This window comes from Equus przewalskii, chromosome 14, assembly GCF_037783145.1.
Source record: "Equus przewalskii isolate Varuska chromosome 14, EquPr2, whole genome shotgun sequence".
In the NCBI taxonomy this organism is placed as follows: domain Eukaryota; kingdom Metazoa; phylum Chordata; class Mammalia; order Perissodactyla; family Equidae; genus Equus; species Equus przewalskii.
In genome coordinates this window covers 76702977-76724367 of record NC_091844.1, presented here as the reverse complement: position 1 = coordinate 76724367, position 21391 = coordinate 76702977, and the positions used below count along the sequence as shown (strand labels likewise).

At 49.1% G+C, this 21391-nt stretch overlaps 1 protein-coding gene across 1 annotated transcript in view; it reads left to right on the top strand.

The window, feature by feature from the left end:
* Nucleotides 1-21391, top strand: part of VSNL1 (visinin like 1) — a 108509-nt gene that overhangs the window by 85945 nt on the left and 1173 nt on the right. The window contains exon 3 of the mRNA XM_070574380.1: nt 19641-19856. Within this exon, the coding sequence (XP_070430481.1) occupies nt 19641-19856 (216 nt within the window). The remainder of the gene's footprint in view (nt 1-19640; nt 19857-21391) is intronic.

Below are 21391 nucleotides of genomic sequence, written 5' to 3'. Positions count from 1 at the left end.
TGTACATGCTTGAGTGTGTGTGTGTGTGTGCATGTGCGTGCAGAACCATACTTAGGACACACATAAACAATGACTCCCGTGAAGGAAAGGCTTTTGTGGGTATGTTCTCTGCTGTAGCCCCAATGCATGAAACATAGTCACTGTCCACAAATACTTGTTGAATCACTGAATGAATGTCTTGGGCGATGTTCACTATTAATAAGGGCTCTCTGAGTGGTAGGTTTTTGGATAATAATTCCTTAATTGCTGTCTTTTAAATTTTTTCTTTATAAATGTGTTTTACCTTTATAGTAAAAAAAACCTGATATTTTCATTCAATGAAAATAAAAGTGATTTAAAAAAAAATATCAACCAGGAATTTCCTCCAGTTAACAGATCACTCTTTGGAGAAGAATTATGAAAGAAATGTGGAAATCAGCACGTAAATATATCTCTTGTTAATGTAATATTAAAGTGAGAAAAGACCTGTATATAACAGATCTGATGGGGGCTACCTTCACCCGTTAAGTTAGTCAAGAACCATTGATTGACTACCCACTGTGTTCCGGGCAAGAGGGACACATAAATGAGTCAGTCACGATCCTTCTCTCAAGGACCTCCTGGCAGAGTTCGGGGCAGGTGTATAAACAGATCACTAGCAAATGACAAATAGTAAGTGTCCTGAACACATCTGTGCTGGCAGGGCTCTGTCATCGTACAGAGGGGAAGCTTAGGTGTGGGAGAGTGTGGGCTCTGGGGTGGAAAGGAAAGAGCAGTCTGAGAAGACAGCTCAGAGGAGGTGACTGACCCTTGAGCTGAGTGACAAAAGGCTAATGGGAGCCAGCAAGAAGTGAAAGAGAAAAGAGATATTCCTGGCAGAGAGAAGAGTTTGGGCAAGGCATGAAAGAGCACCTTGGAAGGATTTCCAGTGGATCCGTACAGGCACGGAGTGCCCGAGGGCTGGGTTGGGAAGTGAAGCTAGAGAGGTTTGCGGGGCTCAGGTCCAGCAGGGCCTGGAGTGACTGGGCTGAGGAGGATGGCTTTAATCCCAGAGTTGTGGGAGCGTGTGGTGGGGAGGGCATCAAAGAGCTTTCAGTAGAGAAGTGAAAGGACTAGACTTGCATAGGTACCAGCTCCTTCTAACAGCAGCGTGGAGGCAAGACTCAGTGCCTGCTTCACGGGCCTGCAACCTGTGCAGCTGCTCAGAGCCCCATGCTCAGAAGGACCCTACCCTTGGTTTAATGCTCTGCTGTTGCTGTCTTGAAATTCTTAGTCATTTTTAACAAGGGACCCACAGTTTCATTTTGCACCAGGCCCTGCAAGTCACGTAAGGGGTCCTGGCAAGACTCGAGGCCAGCTTTGTATTGCAGTTGACCAGGAGGGAGGGCAGCCTGGGCTTCGGTCTTCTCTCTCCCAACCTTTGTATTTAGGGCTCTTCTCAATACGTTGTCCAGTGAAGGAGCAACAAATAAAATGGCAATGTAGGGCATTGCCCAGGCCAGGGAAGATGCCCTGCAATGCGTCCAAGGCAAACACTTCCTGGGGCCCCCCCACCTCCCCCTACACACTCATTTCACCTCTGCATGGAAACTGAGATCAGCCAAACAAGAATGAGGTTCTCAGGTCGGAGCTGGGAGAGAAGGAAGACAAGTGTTTTTGTATATTTGTTTATGTTTTGCTGGGAGCACAACTACCAAAGAGGAGAAAATGGTTACCTCTCTGCTTTCAATCGTTTAGCTCCATCCCACCCCTTCTGGGCTTCAGTCTGCTCCCACATCCTCCTGGGGTCCTGCTGGAAGAGTTACTGCTTCAGCTTATTCTTCCCCGAAGGGAGCACTGGCTGGCAGCTGGGCCTGAGTGGGCTGGAAACTCAGCCCCCGTCTCCCTTACACATACACACACACGTGCACGCAGCTCTGGGCACATGAGGGTTTGTTTTTGTCACCATGAGGGTTTCCTTCCACACATCTCAGCATGCACCAGCTGCTTAGCAACATGCTGTTGGGCAGAGCTGGGAATTAAATGTCTCTCTGGATGCTGCAGCCGCAAGTGCCCCGTGGGAGGGCAAGGGTCCACAGGAGGGACTCCAGCCAAAGGGCAGGGCTGTGAGGCCGCCAGAAGGACACTCCGGAGACGTACAGTCGGGGCTCTGGTGCTGTGCCAGGAATCTCGGAGGCCTGCTGGGAATGATGCTTCAGAAAATAGAACCCCAACAGAAAGCGTGGGCAGCGGGCAAGCTGCCAGGATGGCTGATAACAGGTGGCAGGCAAAATATAAAAATCCGTAGGTATCTGCTGCTGGGATTTGCCTTGGCAGGACCTGGGGTCAGGTCATCAGTATAGCCGCCCTAAAAGCTGCTGCCCTCATTTGCAGTTCTTGCCTTTGGAGCTTAAGGTCAAAAGTGCCCTCCCCTAGGAGTCCTGCCTCTGGTCTAGCAGCGAGGCAAAATGGACCAGCACCAGGGCTCTGCAGGTACACTTCCTAGGTTCACCTCTCAGCTCTATTATGTGACCTTGAGAAAGTTTCTCAACCTCTCTGTGCCTCAGTTTCTTCACCTATGAGGCCTCCCTTATATGACTGTTGTGAGAATTAAGTTAAAACAGGTAAAAGGACTTAAAACAATGTCTAGTGCATGCTTGTGAATCAATGTGTGATCAATTATACGTCTCTGGGATAAAGGTACTTTGTTGTCAGAGATGGCACAAATTGGGATGTGGACTCCAAAACATAGCCATCCACAATCCTGAGGGCAGGAGCAAGAGATGTAAGCTACCTTTTTTTTTTAGTGTCTTCTGTGTACCTGGCACTGTACGAAATGCTTGCCAAAGCTATTATTAACCACCCATGGGACTAGTCTTTTCATACCCAAGGCTACTGAGGCACAGAAACAAAGCGCCCTGCTCAGGGTCACATGGCTGCTTCAGAAGTGGAGCCAGGGTTTGACGCAGAGCCCTTACTCATTCCTCTAAGCCAAGCTATCTCCCCTATAGCTTCTCAGAGAAGGAAAACAAAAAATACAGATTTCTCACCAGGGGGAAGGGGATGGCCAGGGGCGGGGTGGGGAGGCGGGGGTGGCATCAGGATTTGCTGGAGAGAGCTCTGCACCCAGAGGAACATTTCAGAAATATTCTTTAAAGCCATCATGACAGCCGTGTCACTCCCTGGTGTGTGGTAGCTGGAGCAGAGGAATATTAGCCAGGGTTTTGGGGAAATGGAAGATGTTACCAGGAAGATGTTACCAAGGTCTGAAGGCCTTAGACACCTGGATTTGGAATGGAGCCATAGATTCATGCAATTATGCAATTCATGGATGTAGGCGTTCTAAGGTCCACACAGAAGCAGGAGGCCCAGACTGTCTGTCCACTCGCTGGCCTAGAAGCCTGGTGTGTCCAAGGACAAGAAGAGAAATCCATGTCCAGACTGAGAGGTCACAGCCGTTACTCAGAGGCCACAGTTTTCCTGGTTAATCCACAAACCCCTGCCTCCCTGACCAGTGGACACTTGTGCTGTGACATGTACATACTCCTGAAGTTCACTGAATGGCAATAGACTCTATTTCTAGAATTGGGCTAATTAAAACACATTCTTTTGCATTGTACGCACTGCCCAGAGCTGCAAGTTTATAGATGGTGGCCATGAGCCACAAGCACTTGAAATCTGGGAATTGGGATGTGCCATAAGTATGACAGACCAGTTTCAAAGACAGTCAAAAAAAATGTAAAATATTTCATTAATAACTTTAATATTGATTACATGTTAAAATGATATAATTTGATGTGTTTTGAATATAATGGGTTAAATATGTTATTTAGAATTAATTTCAGTTGTTTTTCCCTTACCTTTTTTAGTACGATTATTAGGAAATTTCAAATGATGTGCGTGGCTCGTGTTTGTGGCTCACAGTATCTTTTTAGTGGCCAGGGCTCCTCTTGAAAACATTCATAATAGGCCTGGCATTTGGAGAGTGCTTCAGCAGTCATAGAGTATCTGCCTTTCTTTTTTTGAGGAAGATTAGCCCTGAGCTAACTGCTGTCAATCCTCCTCTTTTTGCTGAGGAAGACTGGCCCTGAGTTAACATGGGGGCCCATCTTCCTCTACTTCATATGTGGGATGCCTACCACAGCATGGCTTGCCATGCAGTGCCATGTCCACACCCGGGATCCAAACTGGCCAACCCCAGGCCACCGAAGCCAAACGTGAGAACTTAACCACTGCACCACCAGGCCAACCCCTCTGCCTTTCTTTATAGTAGAATCACAGAAAGTCAGACCTGAAATGAGGAGCCTTAGGCCATTTTGTTCAATCTTCGGATCTACAGCCAGAGAAACTGAGGTCCTAAAAGGAGAAATGATGCTGGGGCTCCGGGTAGCATCTGTAGACCCGGCTCCCGTTGCCTCGCCCCAGCCTATTGCTGGCCCGCCTGTTCTTTTCAGCACCTCCACCTGCATGACCTCCCCTCCAGCCCTGGGGAAGGCCTGGAGGACTCTCCTAGGGGAGGCTCATCATCTTTATTCATAAGCCTGGCAATGGGGAGCCCTCTGAAGGCTGCTCTGTGCTTTCTCTGCTGAGAGAAAAATATGGAAATGTGAGGAGAGCTTCCTTGTCAGGAGTCAGGCCTGCCTGCAGCCTCATCTAAGGCATAAACAACTCGGACGGAGGACGAGGCTCCTGGGGCTGAAACCAGCTGTCTCCTCAGCGCCAGCCCAGCCCCAACCTCCAACTTCCAGCTTCCTGTCCCTACTCGCCATTGGCAGGTCACCCAAGGCAGGCTCAGTAGACCCACTGGGCCTCTCCCCACGCTGGCCCTTGGTTTCTATTTCCCACACCTCCTCCCTAGGCTGCACCCCAACAGCCGCAAACGCATGCCTGCCAACTTACCTCCTGCTCCCTTCACACCCGCTCAAGCCCCCTTCCTTCAGCGTGCCTCCCCTGACCCCTCCAGGCCTGTCTGGGCTTCCTGCTTCAAACCCCAAAGCCTGGAGTCTACAGCCTGGCTTTTCGAAGTGCGGTCTGTGAACCCGCAGCTTCTGCCTCCTGAGGGAGTGTGTTAGAGATTCGAAAGCTGCAGCGGCCCCATGCCAAAGCTGCTGAATCAGAATCTGCATTTTCACAAGACCCCCAAGAGGTTCACTTGCACAGAAACCAAGCTTTGGCTGACACCAGTGAGAGCAGGACAGTGTGTCAGGTTAATGCTATTCCCGCTACAGTGCTGGCACAGAGCTGAGCTAGCGGTGGACACTAACACAGAAGTTGGGTCCTTACTGTCGATGCGGCACCCTCACATTCCACCCCACTGCCCTGGACAGTGCTGAGCGGTTAAGCCAAGCACCCTTGGCGCTGGCCACAGCCCACGCCCCTGAACAATCTCTGAGCAACTCTTTGCTGCCTCTGTCTGACTAGGATGGATGCAGACGGGCAACTGTTTATTGTGGAGGTAGAGGCAGAATTGAGATCTTGCCTTCCCTGGTGTCTGTGTCCCTCTATGAGCTAGATCAGAGACATGCAGCTTGGTAGCTAAGAGTATAGCCTCTAGAGCCAAACAGTTCAGATTCTGCCACTAACTAGCTATGTGATCCTGGACAAATTATCACAATATCCCGGTGCCTCTGTTTACAAATCTGTGTGATGTGGCTAGCAATGGGACCTACCTCAGAAGCTTGTTAGAGGGTTATGTGGTGAAATATTGACAATGTGCTTAAACCACACCTGGCACAAAGTCAGTGCTGTAAAAGTTTAATTAAATCAGCATCTTTCATCAAGTGTCATGTTGACAGTTGTGTAGATTTAGAATCATAGGAATTAATAGAACCCCCAGGGCTCGTAGAGAACCAGCTCCCTCATTCTCCACAAGAGGAAAACAGGCCTGGTTGCTAAGTCCCTCTGCTGACATCAGCCAGCCAATAAGTGGCACGGTCCAAACTGGGTCTCAGACCCTGTCTGCCGGGGATGCTCCTATTACCATGCCATGCAGGACAGAGTGAGAAAGTAGAGCAGCTCCAGGTGTGGCACCGGAGCCCAAGTCATCCACCCCACTAAGGCTCCTGTCCTTTGTCCTCCTTGGGGTGGGAGGATTCCAGCTGTGGCCCAGAGGTTTTCCCTCTGGCCTGAGACTTAATCTCTAACTTGGTCCTTCTAGACCACTGAGTCAATGCAATCAGGTCATGTTTGCTGGGGTTACTTCCCAGAAAGAGGAAAGCTGAAAGAGTCTGAGTTTGGGGGGAGAGACAGCAGAAGGGGGCTCCTCCGCAGGGAACTGTCAAAGGCTCACCTGCCTCTCTCTCTGTGGCTTTGCGGAGAGGATAAGAAATGGTGGGGGGTCTGGTGTCCAGGTTTGGCTGCCCTTTTGTGTGGGGTTTATGTTCCTAATCTTTGTGCCCATGAGGTCTCACTCTTGGTGCACCTGTTGGTCCTTCCCAAATAAACCTTTGTCCTCAGCAGGTCCTAGACTCCAGGAGTGGTATACAGGATGCCCTCCCAGAATCAGGCCTCTGGAGCCCAGCAAGATCTGAAAAGAGAGAGCTGGGAGTTTTCTGCAGGGATCTGCTATGAGGTCTGGTATGGTCTTTCCGTTCTTGAGCTCAGGAGCTGGTGGCCACTGCTGCCCTGGAGGGGAAGGGAAGGCCCTAGCCCCTCAGAATTCCCGTGTTGCAAAATTTCTTGCCTCAACTGAATTACTGGTTTTGTGCAAATTTGAACTCTGGTTGACCCAGGTTCTGCACAGGCTTGAAAGTAATAAAAGGAAGCTATAGATACTCCAAGATGCATCCTACACATCCCACAGGGTGGGACCAACGCCCCCATCCCTGGCTGGCAGTGTGCTCCTTGGCCACCTGGCATTGCTAATTAACTTTGGGTGTGACTCTGTGTCTGCCTTCCTCGCCAGGCTGAGATCCTGGGCCACGGTTTCTGCTTTTCTGCATCCCTCTCAGCACCTGGCACATAGTGGGTACACAGAGGAGGTGATTATTGACTGATTGCTCAATATATTTTTTACATAAAAGAATGAAAGAAAATTGTTTTCTTTATATCTATTTTTTAGTGTTCCTCAGTTTTCATATTCTTGGCACATATAGAATACAGCCTTGCTGAAACACATAATTATAATGATACTAATATAGTATCTTTCATTTACCAAGCCCCTACCATGAGTCAAGCACTGTGTGGGAGTCATTGCACACATCACCTTAATCCTCACAGCATCATTACCAGGTCCATCCAGAGAAGGAAAGCCCACTGCCCCTAGTCACACAGCTCCTCTCTAGTGGAAGAACTGGGACCCAGTTCCAGGCATCCTGACCTGACTCCAGTGTCCTCCCCATGGAATCCCACAGAGCCCAGCCCAGCAGCCAATTCTACCCCGACCCCCAGCCTATTTTTCATATGAATAAACTAAGGCTTTGAGAAACATTAAAAACCGTTTGCCCAGGGTTTGACATCTAGTAAATTGCAGAACTGATATTCAATTCGAGACCCGCTGACCACACCATGCACATCACTCTTCCTTCTCTTCGTGGTGTATTTCCTTTGCTTCTTGGTCTGTAGCCAGACCTTTCTCTATACCTCTGGTGGCAGAGATGGTACTACGTGGGACTGGAATAATTTGGGTAGAATTTCTAGGTATGTCAGTAATGGTGGACAGTAATGAATTTGGGGGAGCACCTTAGAGTTGGTAGGAAATTCTTTCTCTCCAGGAAACAGAGGGCACATCTTAGGCTGTGGCCATGAATATGTTCATTTCTTACAAACATATTCAACTTCTGCAGACAGAACTTCCCTAGCTCCAGCTTTCATTGCTGCCACTGTCACCAGCTATGTTGTACAGCGCTCTTTCCAAGGTTGCAGACCTGGTGGCCTGTGGCCTTCTAGCAGTGTTCTAATTGAGAGGCAGCCGGGCTGAGCATTCTCATCACGGTCACCATGACGTTGTGAAATAAGTTGAGTGTAGGGAGAAATGGGAATTGATCGTGAACAGACCACTTTATTCTAGGAGGAGTTGGGAAGATGAAACAGTTTCAGAACCGGTTGCAAAATCCGCTTTTCTACGACGTCAGTTGGACTAATTGAAGAGAATACGGGGTGAGGAGTTTGTTCCCGTTTTCCCCACAGCAACCAGCCTTCCACCAAGCACCTTCAACGATCCTCACCCCTTTCCTAGTGTCAAAAATGAATTCCTTTTTAAATTGATAAAAAACAATCTTTCTAACCTAGCACGTGGAAGGCAGCTCACGTTTTGGGCTGCATCTTCCTGTGATTTGTTGCCTCTGCTTGAGGGCAGGAACCAGGTCTTATATTTGACTCTTCTTCCTTGTTGCTGTCCTCACCCACCCTCCTGCCCACACAGAGCTCAGCATAGAGCCTGGCACCAGCCAGGCTTCTGTGAGTATCTGTTGAATGAACACATCGGCAGGAAGCAGTTTTTGGACTCACCGTTTCTAATGAAGGGGAAATGTCTCTCTCCTCTTCCCGTCACGTGACTACGTACATGTACCGCCCCGGGGATGATTCATACCCTCATGAATCATCAGCTAAAGTAGTAATGGGGATGACAAGTTTGAAGGCCAAAAGGTGAGCCTTCTTTAGCACAGCTGACTTCAGACAACCTTCAGAACATATTTCAGCCCTTCAACTGGTCACTGGGGGATTTGCCGCTGTCTGCTCAGACTTGAAAAAGATCTGCTGTGCTGAGTTACTTGTTCATTCAACAGATACTTATTGAGCACCTTCTGAACATTTCTTCACAATTACGATGTATTACCAAAGATGGGGCTCGATGATGTACACATAAGTAATGACCCTAAGGGGGTTCTGACCTAAGCTCAGAGAAGGCTTTCCTGAGACAACAAACACCGAATCAAGGTATGAAGAACAAACAGGAGTTAACTGGGCCGGGGCAGAAAAGGAGCACTCCAGACAAAAGCAACAGCACGGCAAAGGTCCATGACCGTGGCTGGAGAGCACAGCAAGATCCCGAGTAGAGAAAGAAGCCGGGGAGAGAGGAGGGGACCCGAAACTGGACTCGGAGGCAAGGACCAAACCTGGAAGGGCTTGGAGGCCTGAGGATAATTTCGTTCCTTCTTCTGAGAACAAGTAGATGCTATCGGCAGGCATGGGAAGTGGACATGACTGAACTGGCATGAAAAGGTCGCTGTGGAGTCGTGCAGAGAACAGATTGGAGAGGCCTGGCAGTGGGGTAGGGGAGCCGTTAGGAGGCAAAGAATGTGCAGCATGAGTGGGGCCAGTGAGACAGCCCAGGAAATGGGGCTCCTCTTCCTGGGTGAGGCCTCATGGGCATGAAGAGCCTAAAGCCAAAACCAAACACCAAGTTAATCCTCAAGGGCACCAGCTTGGCCAGCAGCACAGGGCGAGTGCACTGAGACCCCACCACTGACCACCAGCTGACCCAGACACTGTTTGTCAGCATCAGAGCATGACACACAGCATGGCAGCCTTGAGGGGACACGGGGACGGGAGGGGGCCACCAACACCCTAGGCCTTGCAGCCTCAGAGGTCTTCCACATCTGTCATCTCCAGTAAATCTCACAACAATTCTGTGTAACATCTATCATTATTGCCCCATTTTGTGGACGAGGGAACGAAGGCTCCAATGGGTTAACTGACTTAACCAACGTCACAGAGGCAGGCAGAAGTGGGTTCGCACTCCGCCTCTGCCTCTCGTTAGCCTTGGGTGGGTCCTGCTTGCTTTTAAGGACACCACACTCCTGCAACTCAGGAGGAAAAGGATGAAATGTCAGTACCGTGCTGGGCCAGAGCTAAGGTCCTGGAGGCTGATTGGAATCCTCGGGCTTGGTCTTGGCACATTCCCCTCCCTCCACAGCAGCATCCACCACAGAGCTAGGGCCCACGACCCCCACGCCCCTGCCCTGCGCACAGCTCCGTCTGGGCCTCAGAAACTCTGCCAGGCGCTTCCTGCTGCCTGGGGAGGGGAGAGTTAGTGTGGACTTGTGTGAGGGGCAGTATGCTTGCCCCTTTAGTCCCTAGTGGGTGCCCCATTCCCCCTGGGGCTGCTGCGGCCTGGCCTGGCCCTGCTGATGAGGACGAAGACAGGACGTGACCACAGTACAAGGCAGGAGGAGCGCTGTGTGGGGAGGAAGAAGCAGAGGGACGGGCAGAGAGGCAGCCCTCCCCGATCCTTGCGGAGGAAATGGATCACAGCTCAGCACAGAGGGTGGGGCAGGCTGGGCAGGTGCTGGAGGGAGGCAGCATTCCGCAGACGGAGCTGGGTTTGATCCTAGCCCGCCCCAACCCCCTTAGTGGCGTGACCTTATGCCAGTCACTTAGCTCAGAATAATGTCCCGAAAGTCCCAAACTTGTTGAAGAACCAGCTGAGGTAGAATATGAAAAGGGCCTGCTTAGGGCCTTGCTCCCTGAGAGTCACTCATGAAACAGTAACTACCGTATTAGTGGCAGGGCCTGAAGAAGTGGGGACACAGCCAGCTCATCCATAGATGGCCTCTGGCTAATTCCAGCAGAGGGGACGGCAGACGACTTCAGAGGTAGAGTAGCCATATTTCAGGGACACGATAAAGACGACTCCACCATGGGGGAGGGAATCGTGTCGTGGGTTCATAAGCCAGACAATTTAGGTTTCTGCCATTTGAGAACAAAGGAAAACAAAATCGACCTGAGTGAGGACGTTTTAAAAGGGACTGTGTCCTATGAGGGATAGGATGGCAGACCTCTCTGAGACTGAGCAGCAGAGCGGCCCAAGAATACTCTTCTGTTCTTTGATCCCCTCATGAGCTCTATTTTAGGCAGACTAATGGGCAAAAATCTATTCTGAGGTCTGAGGGCTGCCTAGCATCAGCCGGGAGCTGGACCTTGGGCAAAGCCCTGGAGAGAGACTGTCCTCCTCAGTGGCCTTGCTGCCACCCCCTCCTGACACAGCACAGCAGAGGTCACAGCAGGCCAAGACTGTGCTTATGTAAACCTGTCCCAGCCAAAGGTTGGGCCAGGGAACTTCAAGGGAACCTGCATCCTCCATCAAATTGAGGCAGGCACCAGTGACACGGGGAGAGGGGAGATTCTCAGGAGAAATGTTGCAGTGTTTTCCCTGAACTCAGTGCAACATCTGGAAGGATGAGATATCCAGGCAGCAAGATGGTGTAGAGGGCTGGAGTAGAGGATGCGGAGGAAAGATTGTGCGAGCGGATGGAAGCCAGTGTTTTGAGACCATTTCTTAAAGCAGCCACCAAACAGCCTTCTGTGCCCCATGGGGGTGCAGAAGCCAATGACACGACATCTATTAGCATGAGGTGTCTGGGGCTCATTCACCACTTCTTAAAGAAAACAAACCTTTTAATATTCACACCTGGATATCATTGAAAAAGATAGAAAGGGGTTTCGGCCCACTTTTTGCAGGCAAAGTCCTCTGCCATGGCTTTGGAGGGAGCTGGTTAATTTGTGCAAAGCCTCTTGTTGTTTGCCTGGGGAGAGACAAAGATCTCACAATTTCCTGGGGTTTTCCTGTCCTGCACATTGGTCGGTTCAGAGTAAAGGCATGCAGTACTGTCGGGAGAAGTCTAGACTTGTCTCATCCCAGAAAGATTCAAACTCTGAGACCATTCCTCAGCTATGATGAAGAATAGTGAATTGTCAGCAGCCTGCATGTTAGAGTGGGGAGAGGAAATCACACACAAAATTTTCATTTAAGTTTCATACTCATAAGATCATCTCCATTACTCTTGTTCACAGTTCTATATGCTTGTGTATCATGGTGTAATTTTACACTTATTTTTGTAGTTCTTTGATTAATATCTACACCCCCTACTATTCTTTTTTTTTTTTTTTTTTGAGGAAGATTAGCTCTGAGCTAACTGCTGCCAAACCTCCTCTTTTCGCTGAGGAAGACTGGCTCTGAGCTAACATCCGTGCCCATCTTCCTCTACTTTATATGTGGGACACCTACCACAGCATGGCATGCCAGGTGGTGCCATGTCCTCACAGGGGATCCGAATCGTCAAACCCCGGGGCCACCAAAGCGTAACATGAGCACTTAACTGCTGTGCCACTGGGCAGGCTCCCCACCTTATCCCCCCTCCCCCCCCGGCCCCCCCCCCCCCCACTATTCTTAACGCTCTATGTATTTTTTCTGTTTTATTCCCAGCACCTAACACAGTGCTTGGCACATGGTAGCTGCTCAATACATGTTTGTTGAATTAAAGAATGAACGTATCAAAAATATCCCTCAGCAGCATTTTAGTAATTTCCATGCAGTATACACAGGCTACCAGAAGGTGGCGATAAATGCACGCAGCCAAGCACTTCCAGCGTTAGAGGCGATGGAAGCTAAGAATTACATAATGCGACAAATTCCTTTGCGTCATCAAATGTGGATGTAGGTTTATTTGCTCGGCTAATAACTGGTGAAGAGAAAGAGCGAGTTGTAGAAGAAATGATCGGACAGATCCGCATTCAGATCCTGCCTCTGCCACAGCCAGCCTGGACCCTCTGGCAAATGCCTTGACCTTTCCAACTTGTTGCATCGTCTACGACATGGAGTGTACAGTGGCAGGTTTTGTTATAAGGAGTAAATGAAATAACACACATTAGGAGTATTAGAACAGAGCCCACTCCAATGCTATGTGATAATCATGAAGGCCTTCCAACAAATGAGGCACATGAAAATCTCTCTCCCTAACTTTCCGCAGTCTTCTTTTTTGTGTATCTTCTTCCCCACGAAGGACCAATGGTACTTAGCGCTCCCTGCAGCAGACTGACACAGTGGGAGAAGAATTAACTGAAGAGTTTGCTGGACCTTTCTGAGTTCACATTTCTTTGTCTATGAAATGGAGCTGAGGAAAACCGCTTGACAGGAATATCGTGAGAGCTAATGACGTAGCATAGATCATGCTAGTAATACAGAAGCCACTAGCTCACATGTGGTTATCTAAATTGATGTGTGAGTTAAGTAATATTAAAACATTCAGTTTTTCAGTCACCCCCCAGAACATTTCAAGGGTTACTTCCCCCACTGTCTTCAGTGCTCTGTATGTTTTTGCTATTTTATTTCTACCACCTAACACAGAGGTTGACACATACAACTAGTGGCTATCATTTTGGACAGTGCTGTTTATAGAATATTTCCATCATTACAAGAAGTTCTATGGACAGAGCTGGCCAGATACAATGATCGTTCAATAAGTGGCAGCTGTCCCAGTAGCAGCATTTGGTCCCCAGTTCCCCTCCAGTTGGCACCGCACGCTCCTTTCATTTGTCCTTCAGCAGGATCTTGTTCAGCACCCACCCTCTGAGGGAACTGTGCTCTCTGTTACAGATACAAGGAGGAGCAAATAGGCTTTGCACTCTGGGAGTTTACAGCTCAGTGATAGATAGTAAATGACCTCCGAAATAAATATGAATGGCAGATGGTGCTAACCCTCTGTCCTCAGACCTGCTTCTCTGTTATCAAGCGAAAGTTAAAAAGAATCAAGCCACCCCCTTGAGTTGTCCTGAGGCTTCTAGGAGACACTGAATGTGCAATCAATTGCAACTATACGGTACAGTTACTACGAAGGAGAGCGTCAAACAGAAATTGCTTCACTCATTCATTCACTAAATAATGACTGAGCACCCACTGTGTGGCGATCAGGCGGGGAACAAAACAGCAGAGCAGCCAAGGCTCCCTTCCCTCATGGGGTTTACATTTCTCGTGGAGGAAGAAAGAAAGTGAATATGTATTAAAATATATTGTATGATGGGCATTGAAGGGGGTTAGGGGATTCTGGGAATGGGAGAGTTGACATTTTAATGAGTAATATTTTAATACTTCTCATTGCCATTCAGCTGTAGTGAAAACCTTTCTCTTCCCTCCTGGGAGCGTGGATGCACTTCATGCAGCGTTCCCATTGGACAGATGAAAGCAAGCTGCCAAAAGAAGTGACACAATGACAGATACAAAGCTGAGCAAGACATAGACCCTTGGCTCAGCAGGAATTTATGGAGCTTCTCCTTGGGAGGCCCTGAGACAAAAGTTAGGGGGGTACGGAGATGAGCAATCTGCTGTTGCCCTCACAGAACTCAGGCCAGGAGGGACAGAGACAAGAATAGAGCTTAGTGTCATCTAAGGCAGGGAGTTCGGAAAGACTCATCTAGAAATAAGTGAAGTACAAACCGAGCAAAGAGAGAGATCAGTTCAGTCATGAAGGTTTCATGGAAGTAGAACAATGAGCTGGACACAAAGAAAGATGGGATTTCCTGATCGGCCAGGATGAGATGGGGTGAGAAAGGGAAGGCATACGAAAGAGAAAGGGAAAGCCATGTAGGGACACAGTCAGGGCACAGGTGCATAAAGCAGAGGAACGAGAGACATGCACGCAGGTTGGGACAATCACGAAGGGCCACAAACAGCAGGTTAGAAGTTCAGAATTCAACCTGTGCAAATGGGGGCCTCCGGAGGGCTGAGCAGAGAGCAGAGAGAAGCAGGACACACAATATTTAAGGCACACGTTGGGTCGGATGTGGAAGCATTTGAATGACAAGCAAAGGAGTTTGGATTTGATTCCACCGAGGGCTTCTGTGAAGAGAAACCACTCAATCTGAGCCCTGTTGCAGGAAGATCAGTGTGGCTCTGGGGGTCGGACTTGGAGGAGACCAGAGGCAGGGACAAATTAGGAGACTATGGCCAGAATCTGATACGTGGTGGTGGGGTCTGGGCAAGTCTTGACCCACTAGGCCTCTGCCAAAGGGGAGTCACCGAATGAGGAGATGGAGAAGTTCTCTGGGAAATCTGAGCCCACTCTCCTCTGCAGTGGCAGGGTGGGCTCCGTGAGCTTTCCTGTGACCCAGCTCTGAGGACAGATGGCCATGCCCTCAGGCTGTGCCCACCTGACTGGGCTCTGCTGAGAGTCTGAGTCGAAGGTCCAGGAAGGCCTCCCCCTCCACCCAGGAAGAGGAGGCAGTGGGTGCAGCCCTGCTTTGCAGCAGCTCCCCATGGTCTGATGGCCAGTACAACTGATAGCCCTCATTTCTAGACATCCTGGGGAAGGGGAGTCAACAGGAAAGAAAGATGTGTGACCCAGAAAACTTATCTCAGAAACTTCTAGAAATCAGTCCCGGGAATGCAATGGGACAAATGTGCCTTCTCCTGCTTGTCAGTGAGCAGGAAGAGAGTAGGCAACCGCACCAGCTCTCACCACATGTACCTCCCCTGGAAATTCTGCCAGGAATCCCGTTTCTTGGGCCTGCCTAGAAAGCCTGGCCCCTTTTCCTCTCTTGAGAAGGGGTAGGGGGCCTGTGCGTTCCTTGTTCTCTACTATCCTGGCGCAAGTACGGGCCTCAGCATGGCAGAAGCAAGAGGCCTCATGGGGTTGCCTTTTCTCCTCACTTCTGAGGTTCTCATCCTCAGGGGACTCTCCCACCGCAGGCTCGCCCATTCCCTGAAGCAAAGTCTCCCCCACTGGATTAGAAAAGACTGTACAGGGAACTCAGAGCTGAGGGAAGCAAGGAATTTATGGTCCTGCAGAGGAGAGCCACATGTACAAAGATAATTCAGATACAAAGAGAGAGTGGTTGACATCAGGTTGTGTTTGCAGATAAGGGGCCCTGGAGGAGGGTGACCAGAGCAGAGCTTCAGCTGATGGGGAGGAGGTAGAATGAGCCATAGGGGAGGGTCTGACAGACAAAGGGAGCCGGGTGAGCAAAGACAGAGGCGGGAAAGCACAGGGCACTGTGGATCCATGGGTATCTCCAGCAGACTTCCACCAACAGGCGATCCTGCCCGAGTCAGAAACAGGGCCGGCCCTTACCATTCGGCTGTCAACTGGCTTTCAGGACGAGGATGACATTTTTCTGTGGACGTCACGCTACACTTGGTGGTTGGGTCCTGGTCCCACCCCAGGCCGGCAACCTCCAGAGCCCATTTCCTCAGAGCATAACTGGGGTGCAGGGACAGATCACCATGTGGCCCTCAGGTCAGAGTCTCATCAGTGGGGCCAGAAGTAACCAGGAATGGAGGGTCGTCCCTCCTTTCACCTTCTGCCAACCTCCTGATACCAAACTTTGAGCCCTCAGATGCTGGAGCAAAAGGGCTGTGCGTTTGCACAGGGGCCAGGAGGGGGATTGGCAGCAGATGTTAGCTCAGGGTTAATCTTCCTCAAAAAACTAACTAAATAAAATAAAACAATACACATTTCAAGCAACAGTGTGCAAAAGATGCTTGTACTTTTCAGGCACTATTGTTCTCCAAGAGAACTGAGTATGATTTCAAGACCCTGATTTCTTCCTGAAGAGATTGAAGGCAGCGTGGATTCTCATTTCTGTGATGATCCAGCCAGAGTCGAATTATTTCATCAAAAGAAAGAGCATTCCCCTGATTAGAAAAACCCGAAGCACTCAGAACACGATAGGATGGATTTTCTAAGGGAAAAACCCCTCCAGATCTTTGAGGGCTCTTGAGCACACACTCAGCTCTTCTGAAGTAAACATGTTGGCTATTAAAGTCAGTAAATAGAACTTCTGCAAGGCATATGTAGCTTTTATTGCTCAAAATTTACAATCGATTTTTTTCCTCGAGAGTTTTCAGATCTAAATTAATTTTTAATATACTGACCTAAGGTGCCCTGCTATTTTTAGATAAAACTATCAGATATCCCTCAACTTAAAAGTATGCTGTGAGCAACAGGACAGTGAAAGCATTATACTGCCAGAAACCCATACGGGTGGCGGGAAATACACAGCAGTCCCAGGTCACCGCATCTAGAAGGCTGGTGGAGACACTGCACTAAGGACACTTAGGAATCTGTCAAGGGGCTCCCTCTGCTCTGCTGCTAGGCCATGTCACAGGTACCAGCTCTGCCCAAGACCCCTGACCACAAGGCAGATGAACACATCAGCAAACAGCGGAAAGGGATAAAGGACAGTCATGTACAAGGCACATGTGATGCTGTGATATAATAAGAAATATCTATTTGGTCTTAGTCCCTGGTTCCTGACATGAGAGCTTATAACTTGTGGAATCTCAGGAGTGATAACAGTGCCTTTTGTATGCTAATGAGATGACTGGTGTCTGGGCGCCCCTCCATAGCTTCAGGATTGGGCACTGGTCACCAGAAAGGCCACGGCCTGATCAGAAGGTCAGAACTTTCAGCCCCACCCGCCTGACCTCTGGGGAGGGGAGATGGACTGGACATTGAATTCAATGGCCAATGGCCAGTGATTTAATCAATCATGCCTACATAATGAAACCTCCGTAAAAACCCTTAAACTACGTGGGAGCTTCCAGGTTGGCGAATACATTGAGGTGCTGGAAGGGTGGCGTGCCCAGGGAGGGCCTGGGAGCCCCCCGCACCCTGGCCCCTATACCTTGCCCAGTACATTGCGTCCACTGAGCTGTTCCTCAGTTGCATCTTTTATAATAAACTGGTAATAGTAAACAAAGTGCCTTCCTGAATTCTATGAGTTGTTCTAGAAAATTTTCAAATGAGGGGGCGGTGGGAACCCCCTGCTTTACATTAGGTTTAATGGAAGTACAGGTGGTAACCTGAGACTTGCAACTGGCGTCGGAAGAGGGGGCAGTCTCGTGCTACTGAGCCCTTAACCTATGGGGTCTGCGCTAACTCCAGGCAGTTAGTGTCAGAACTGAATTGAATCGTAGGACACCCAGTTGGTGTCCAGAGAGTCAAAGAATGGGTTGTTGTAAGGGGGAGAAAAACCTCACATATTTGGGGTCAGAGGCATTCTGAGAAAAGACAGTTCAGAGCACATAAGGATCAAACTTCCCTCTTTAGAAAATTTCAAGTTCAAAATCACTAGTTCAAAGCTCAGCACCTAGCGGTCTGTCCTCAGGTGCCCAAACCCTTAGGTGGCATTGGGGATGGAGGGGAAACACGCTGAGTAGAGGAAAGAGGAAGGAAGCCTTTCGCCCCCATAACTCCCCTTCTTGAACCCGCCGCTCAGTCCTGAGCCTTAGGAATTCTTGGCTCTTCGTAGACAACATGACCATCATACATTTCTTGTTGCAAGGTTTCAGAGAGCTCGGGCACCATGAGATGTCGATCTCTGTATTCCCAGCACCTAAGATGGGGCCTGGCAAGAGAAAGGCCTCCGTGGATTTTGATGAAAAATAAAAAACAAAGGATATCAGAAATAACGATGGGTTTAGGAAATGAGGGAACAATGGAGAAAGTTGTCCTTCACAGCCACAGAAAGATTAGTTTGATTAAAAAAGAAATGGTTCTCAGATTTTTATTTTCTGAGATTAATAAAACAATTGTTGCTTTAAGCCACTCAGTTTTGGGGTGATTTGTTAGCCATAGTGACTGGAACAGATCCTGGCATCGGAAGTGGGTGCTCCTGAAATACAGGCCTAAGCAGCTCCTCCTCCCCCTGGAACTCTGGTCTCTTCTCCTGGCCTTATGTCCTGGATCCTTACAGGGAAATGCATATTTTGTTTCTGGAGGGAAATCTTCCACTTCCAATGTGCTTCTAGGTGTAGGAGTTGTGGGCAGCTGGCCTTCTCTTGCTGTAGGGCTCAGCAGGTCCCAGGGCAGGATGCACAGTGAGAACGATGAGCTGAGGGCTCATGAAGGGAGACAGCCCCATGTGCGCATGAGCAGACCATCTGTACTGAGGCTGGCCAGCCGGTCCCACTAACAAAGTCACAAAGGAACAGGGATCCCAGTGACATCCTCAGAAATCTGCTTTGGACTTTGTATTCGCTGGATTTATTCATCCAGAAACACATACATACTTCTCTGCTTTAAAACAGCAGAGGGTTTATTTTGCTTTTGTTTTGGGCTGTGAGGTTGGCTTGTTTTCTACGTTCCACTTGGAGAATGTTCTTTGGCTTTGCTGAGGCAGACGGAGGTCAAGTATTAGAACTACCTGTGTTTGTGACTGGCCTAGGCTCGTGTCCGGGGGACTGAGGCCACGGCCTCACTCTCCGCCCAGCCTTACCTCCTCATGGGTCTGCGCTTCCATTTCCTCGTGGGTCCATTCTCTGTCTCCCTCGGCACCCTTGCCAACTGTTGGCCCTGAGAAGAAACCTCTTTTTATCTCACAAAAATAAGTCCAGTCATGTTCTATTTTTAATGGGTTTTAAATGTCTGTTCTACAGAAGAAAAGTCCCTGTGAAAACAAGTCGGACACTGGAACCTCACCAGGGAGATGAGTGTGGGCTGGGGACGGGGAGCCGGTGGCAGGAGAACACAGGTCTGGGCAAGCTCGTTCTGGTCCCACAGGGTGGTAAACCTAGATTTTCACACCCAGAGGAATTTGGAAGTTCATGGAGCACCACCCTGTGTGTGGAGAGAAGTCTGCTACCTGCCTCAGTCCTTGTCCTTATGGGAGAGTGACCAGAGAAGCCACAAATGAGGGATGCTAGCTGCCCCCTCTGAGCCCTGCCAACATGAAAGCCACATGTCACCAGCCTCACCCACAGGAAACAGTGAGGTGCCTGTTAATGAGGACGCATCCAGAGATGGCCTCTCTGTGCCTGCCCTTGGCCTTGAGCACTGGGCCAAACCCCTGTCCAGGCGGGAGAGCCTGTCCCAGGCCCTCCTACGGCAGCCTTGGAGAGCATCCTCGGTGCTGACAGCAGGCACGGTGCAGTGGCCTTTCAGGCTTTCCTGGCTAAGACCTCAGCCTAGACCGGGGCCTGGGACATTTCCCTCCCAACAGCTGAACTTGTGTGCTCTGCTTTGTAGTTCTTCCCTTATGGAGACGCTTCCAAGTTTGCCCAGCACGCATTCCGAACCTTTGACAAGAATGGGGACGGCACCATCGACTTCCGAGAGTTCATCTGCGCCCTGTCCATCACCTCCAGGGGCAGCTTTGAGCAGAAGCTGAACTGGGCCTTCAACATGTACGACCTGGACGGCGACGGCAAGATCACCCGAGTGGAGATGCTGGAGATCATTGAGGTGAGGCGGCCGGCCCTCTCGGGAGCGGTGGGTTCGCTCAGGGTAGGAGCAGGACCTGGGCTGCGGGACACAGAAGGCAGATCCCCAGCAAGAAGCTTCCTCGGGCATAGGTTTATGGCAGCTTCTTTTCTTCCCTGCCAGGAGCCCTGCTAGTTGCCTGCCAAGCCTTGAATTCTCCCCACCCTGGCCCCCTCCTCCAGGGCAGCACTGGGATATGTCACAGATCCAAGCTGCTGGGCCCTGACTGCCAGCTGACAGTCAGCATTTTAACCAGCCACTCACGCCCTGTGAGATCTTCCACAAATATAAGCCTACTGGACCCAAAGGACATTATCAGGACTCAGTTTCTCCAGCCCTTGGCTTAGCTCTGCGTGGCTGGACGTTGCCCTCTTCCTCAAATCAGCTTTCCCATGGTGGGCAGAAGATGCTGCCCGTGGGTCTTCTAACTGGCATTTAAAAAATTTTCATTGAGTTATAATTTACAGACCATAAACTCATCCATTTTAATTGTACAATTAAATGACTTTTAGTAAACTTACCAAAGTATGCAACCATCACCATAATCCAATTTTAGAACATTTTCATTCCCCCAATAAGATCCGTCATGCCCACCTGCCCATTCCCATCCCCAGACTCGGGAAATCACCACTCTATTTTGTTTCTGTGGGTTGGCCTTTCTGGACATTTCATATAAAAGGAATCACACAATATGAATATATAGCCTTTGTGTCTGGCTTCTTTTTTTTAGTCTGTGTAGTAGGATTTATCAGTATTTCATTTGTTTTGTTGCTAAAATAGTATTCATTTGTATAACTATGTCATATTTTATCTGTTTGTCAGCTGATCAGCATTTGTGTTGTTTCCACTTTTTGGCTATTATTAATAATGCTACTAGGAATATTCACCTGCAAGTCTTTGTGTAAATGGGCATTTATTTATTTATTTATTTTTGTGAGGAAGATCGTCACTGAGCTAACATCTGTGACAATCTTCCTCTATTTTATGTGGGATGCCACCACAGTGTGGCTTGACAAGCAGTGCTAGGTCTGCGTTCAAGATCAAACCTGCAAACCCTGGGCTGCCAAAGTGGAACACACAAACTTAACCACTATGCTACTGTGTCGGCCCTGGGTATTTATTTTTTAAGGCACTTTCCTAAGAAAGAAAATTGTTTCTACTTAGGAAATTCCTATATTGAGAATTAAATGTGTACAATTAATTGAACTGGATAATTGGACTCTTCCTACTTTATTCTTTAACTTATAAACGTAGTCTCTGATCCACAGCTCCACCTAAACTAACTTCTTTCAGGGCTAGATTTTACTGGCCCACCTTGCTTGATTGTCTTAACAGGTTGTAAGTTCCTTATCGGTTAGGATGACATTTCATCTTCCCTAAACCTCCAAAGGCTAGTGCTTGTTGACTATCATCAGTGCCTCCAACTCAGAATGTTTAAAACCGAACTCATCACTTTCCTCCCTGAACCTGTTCCTAGTCCACTATTTTTGATCTCACTGCTGAGCAACTCTTTCTAC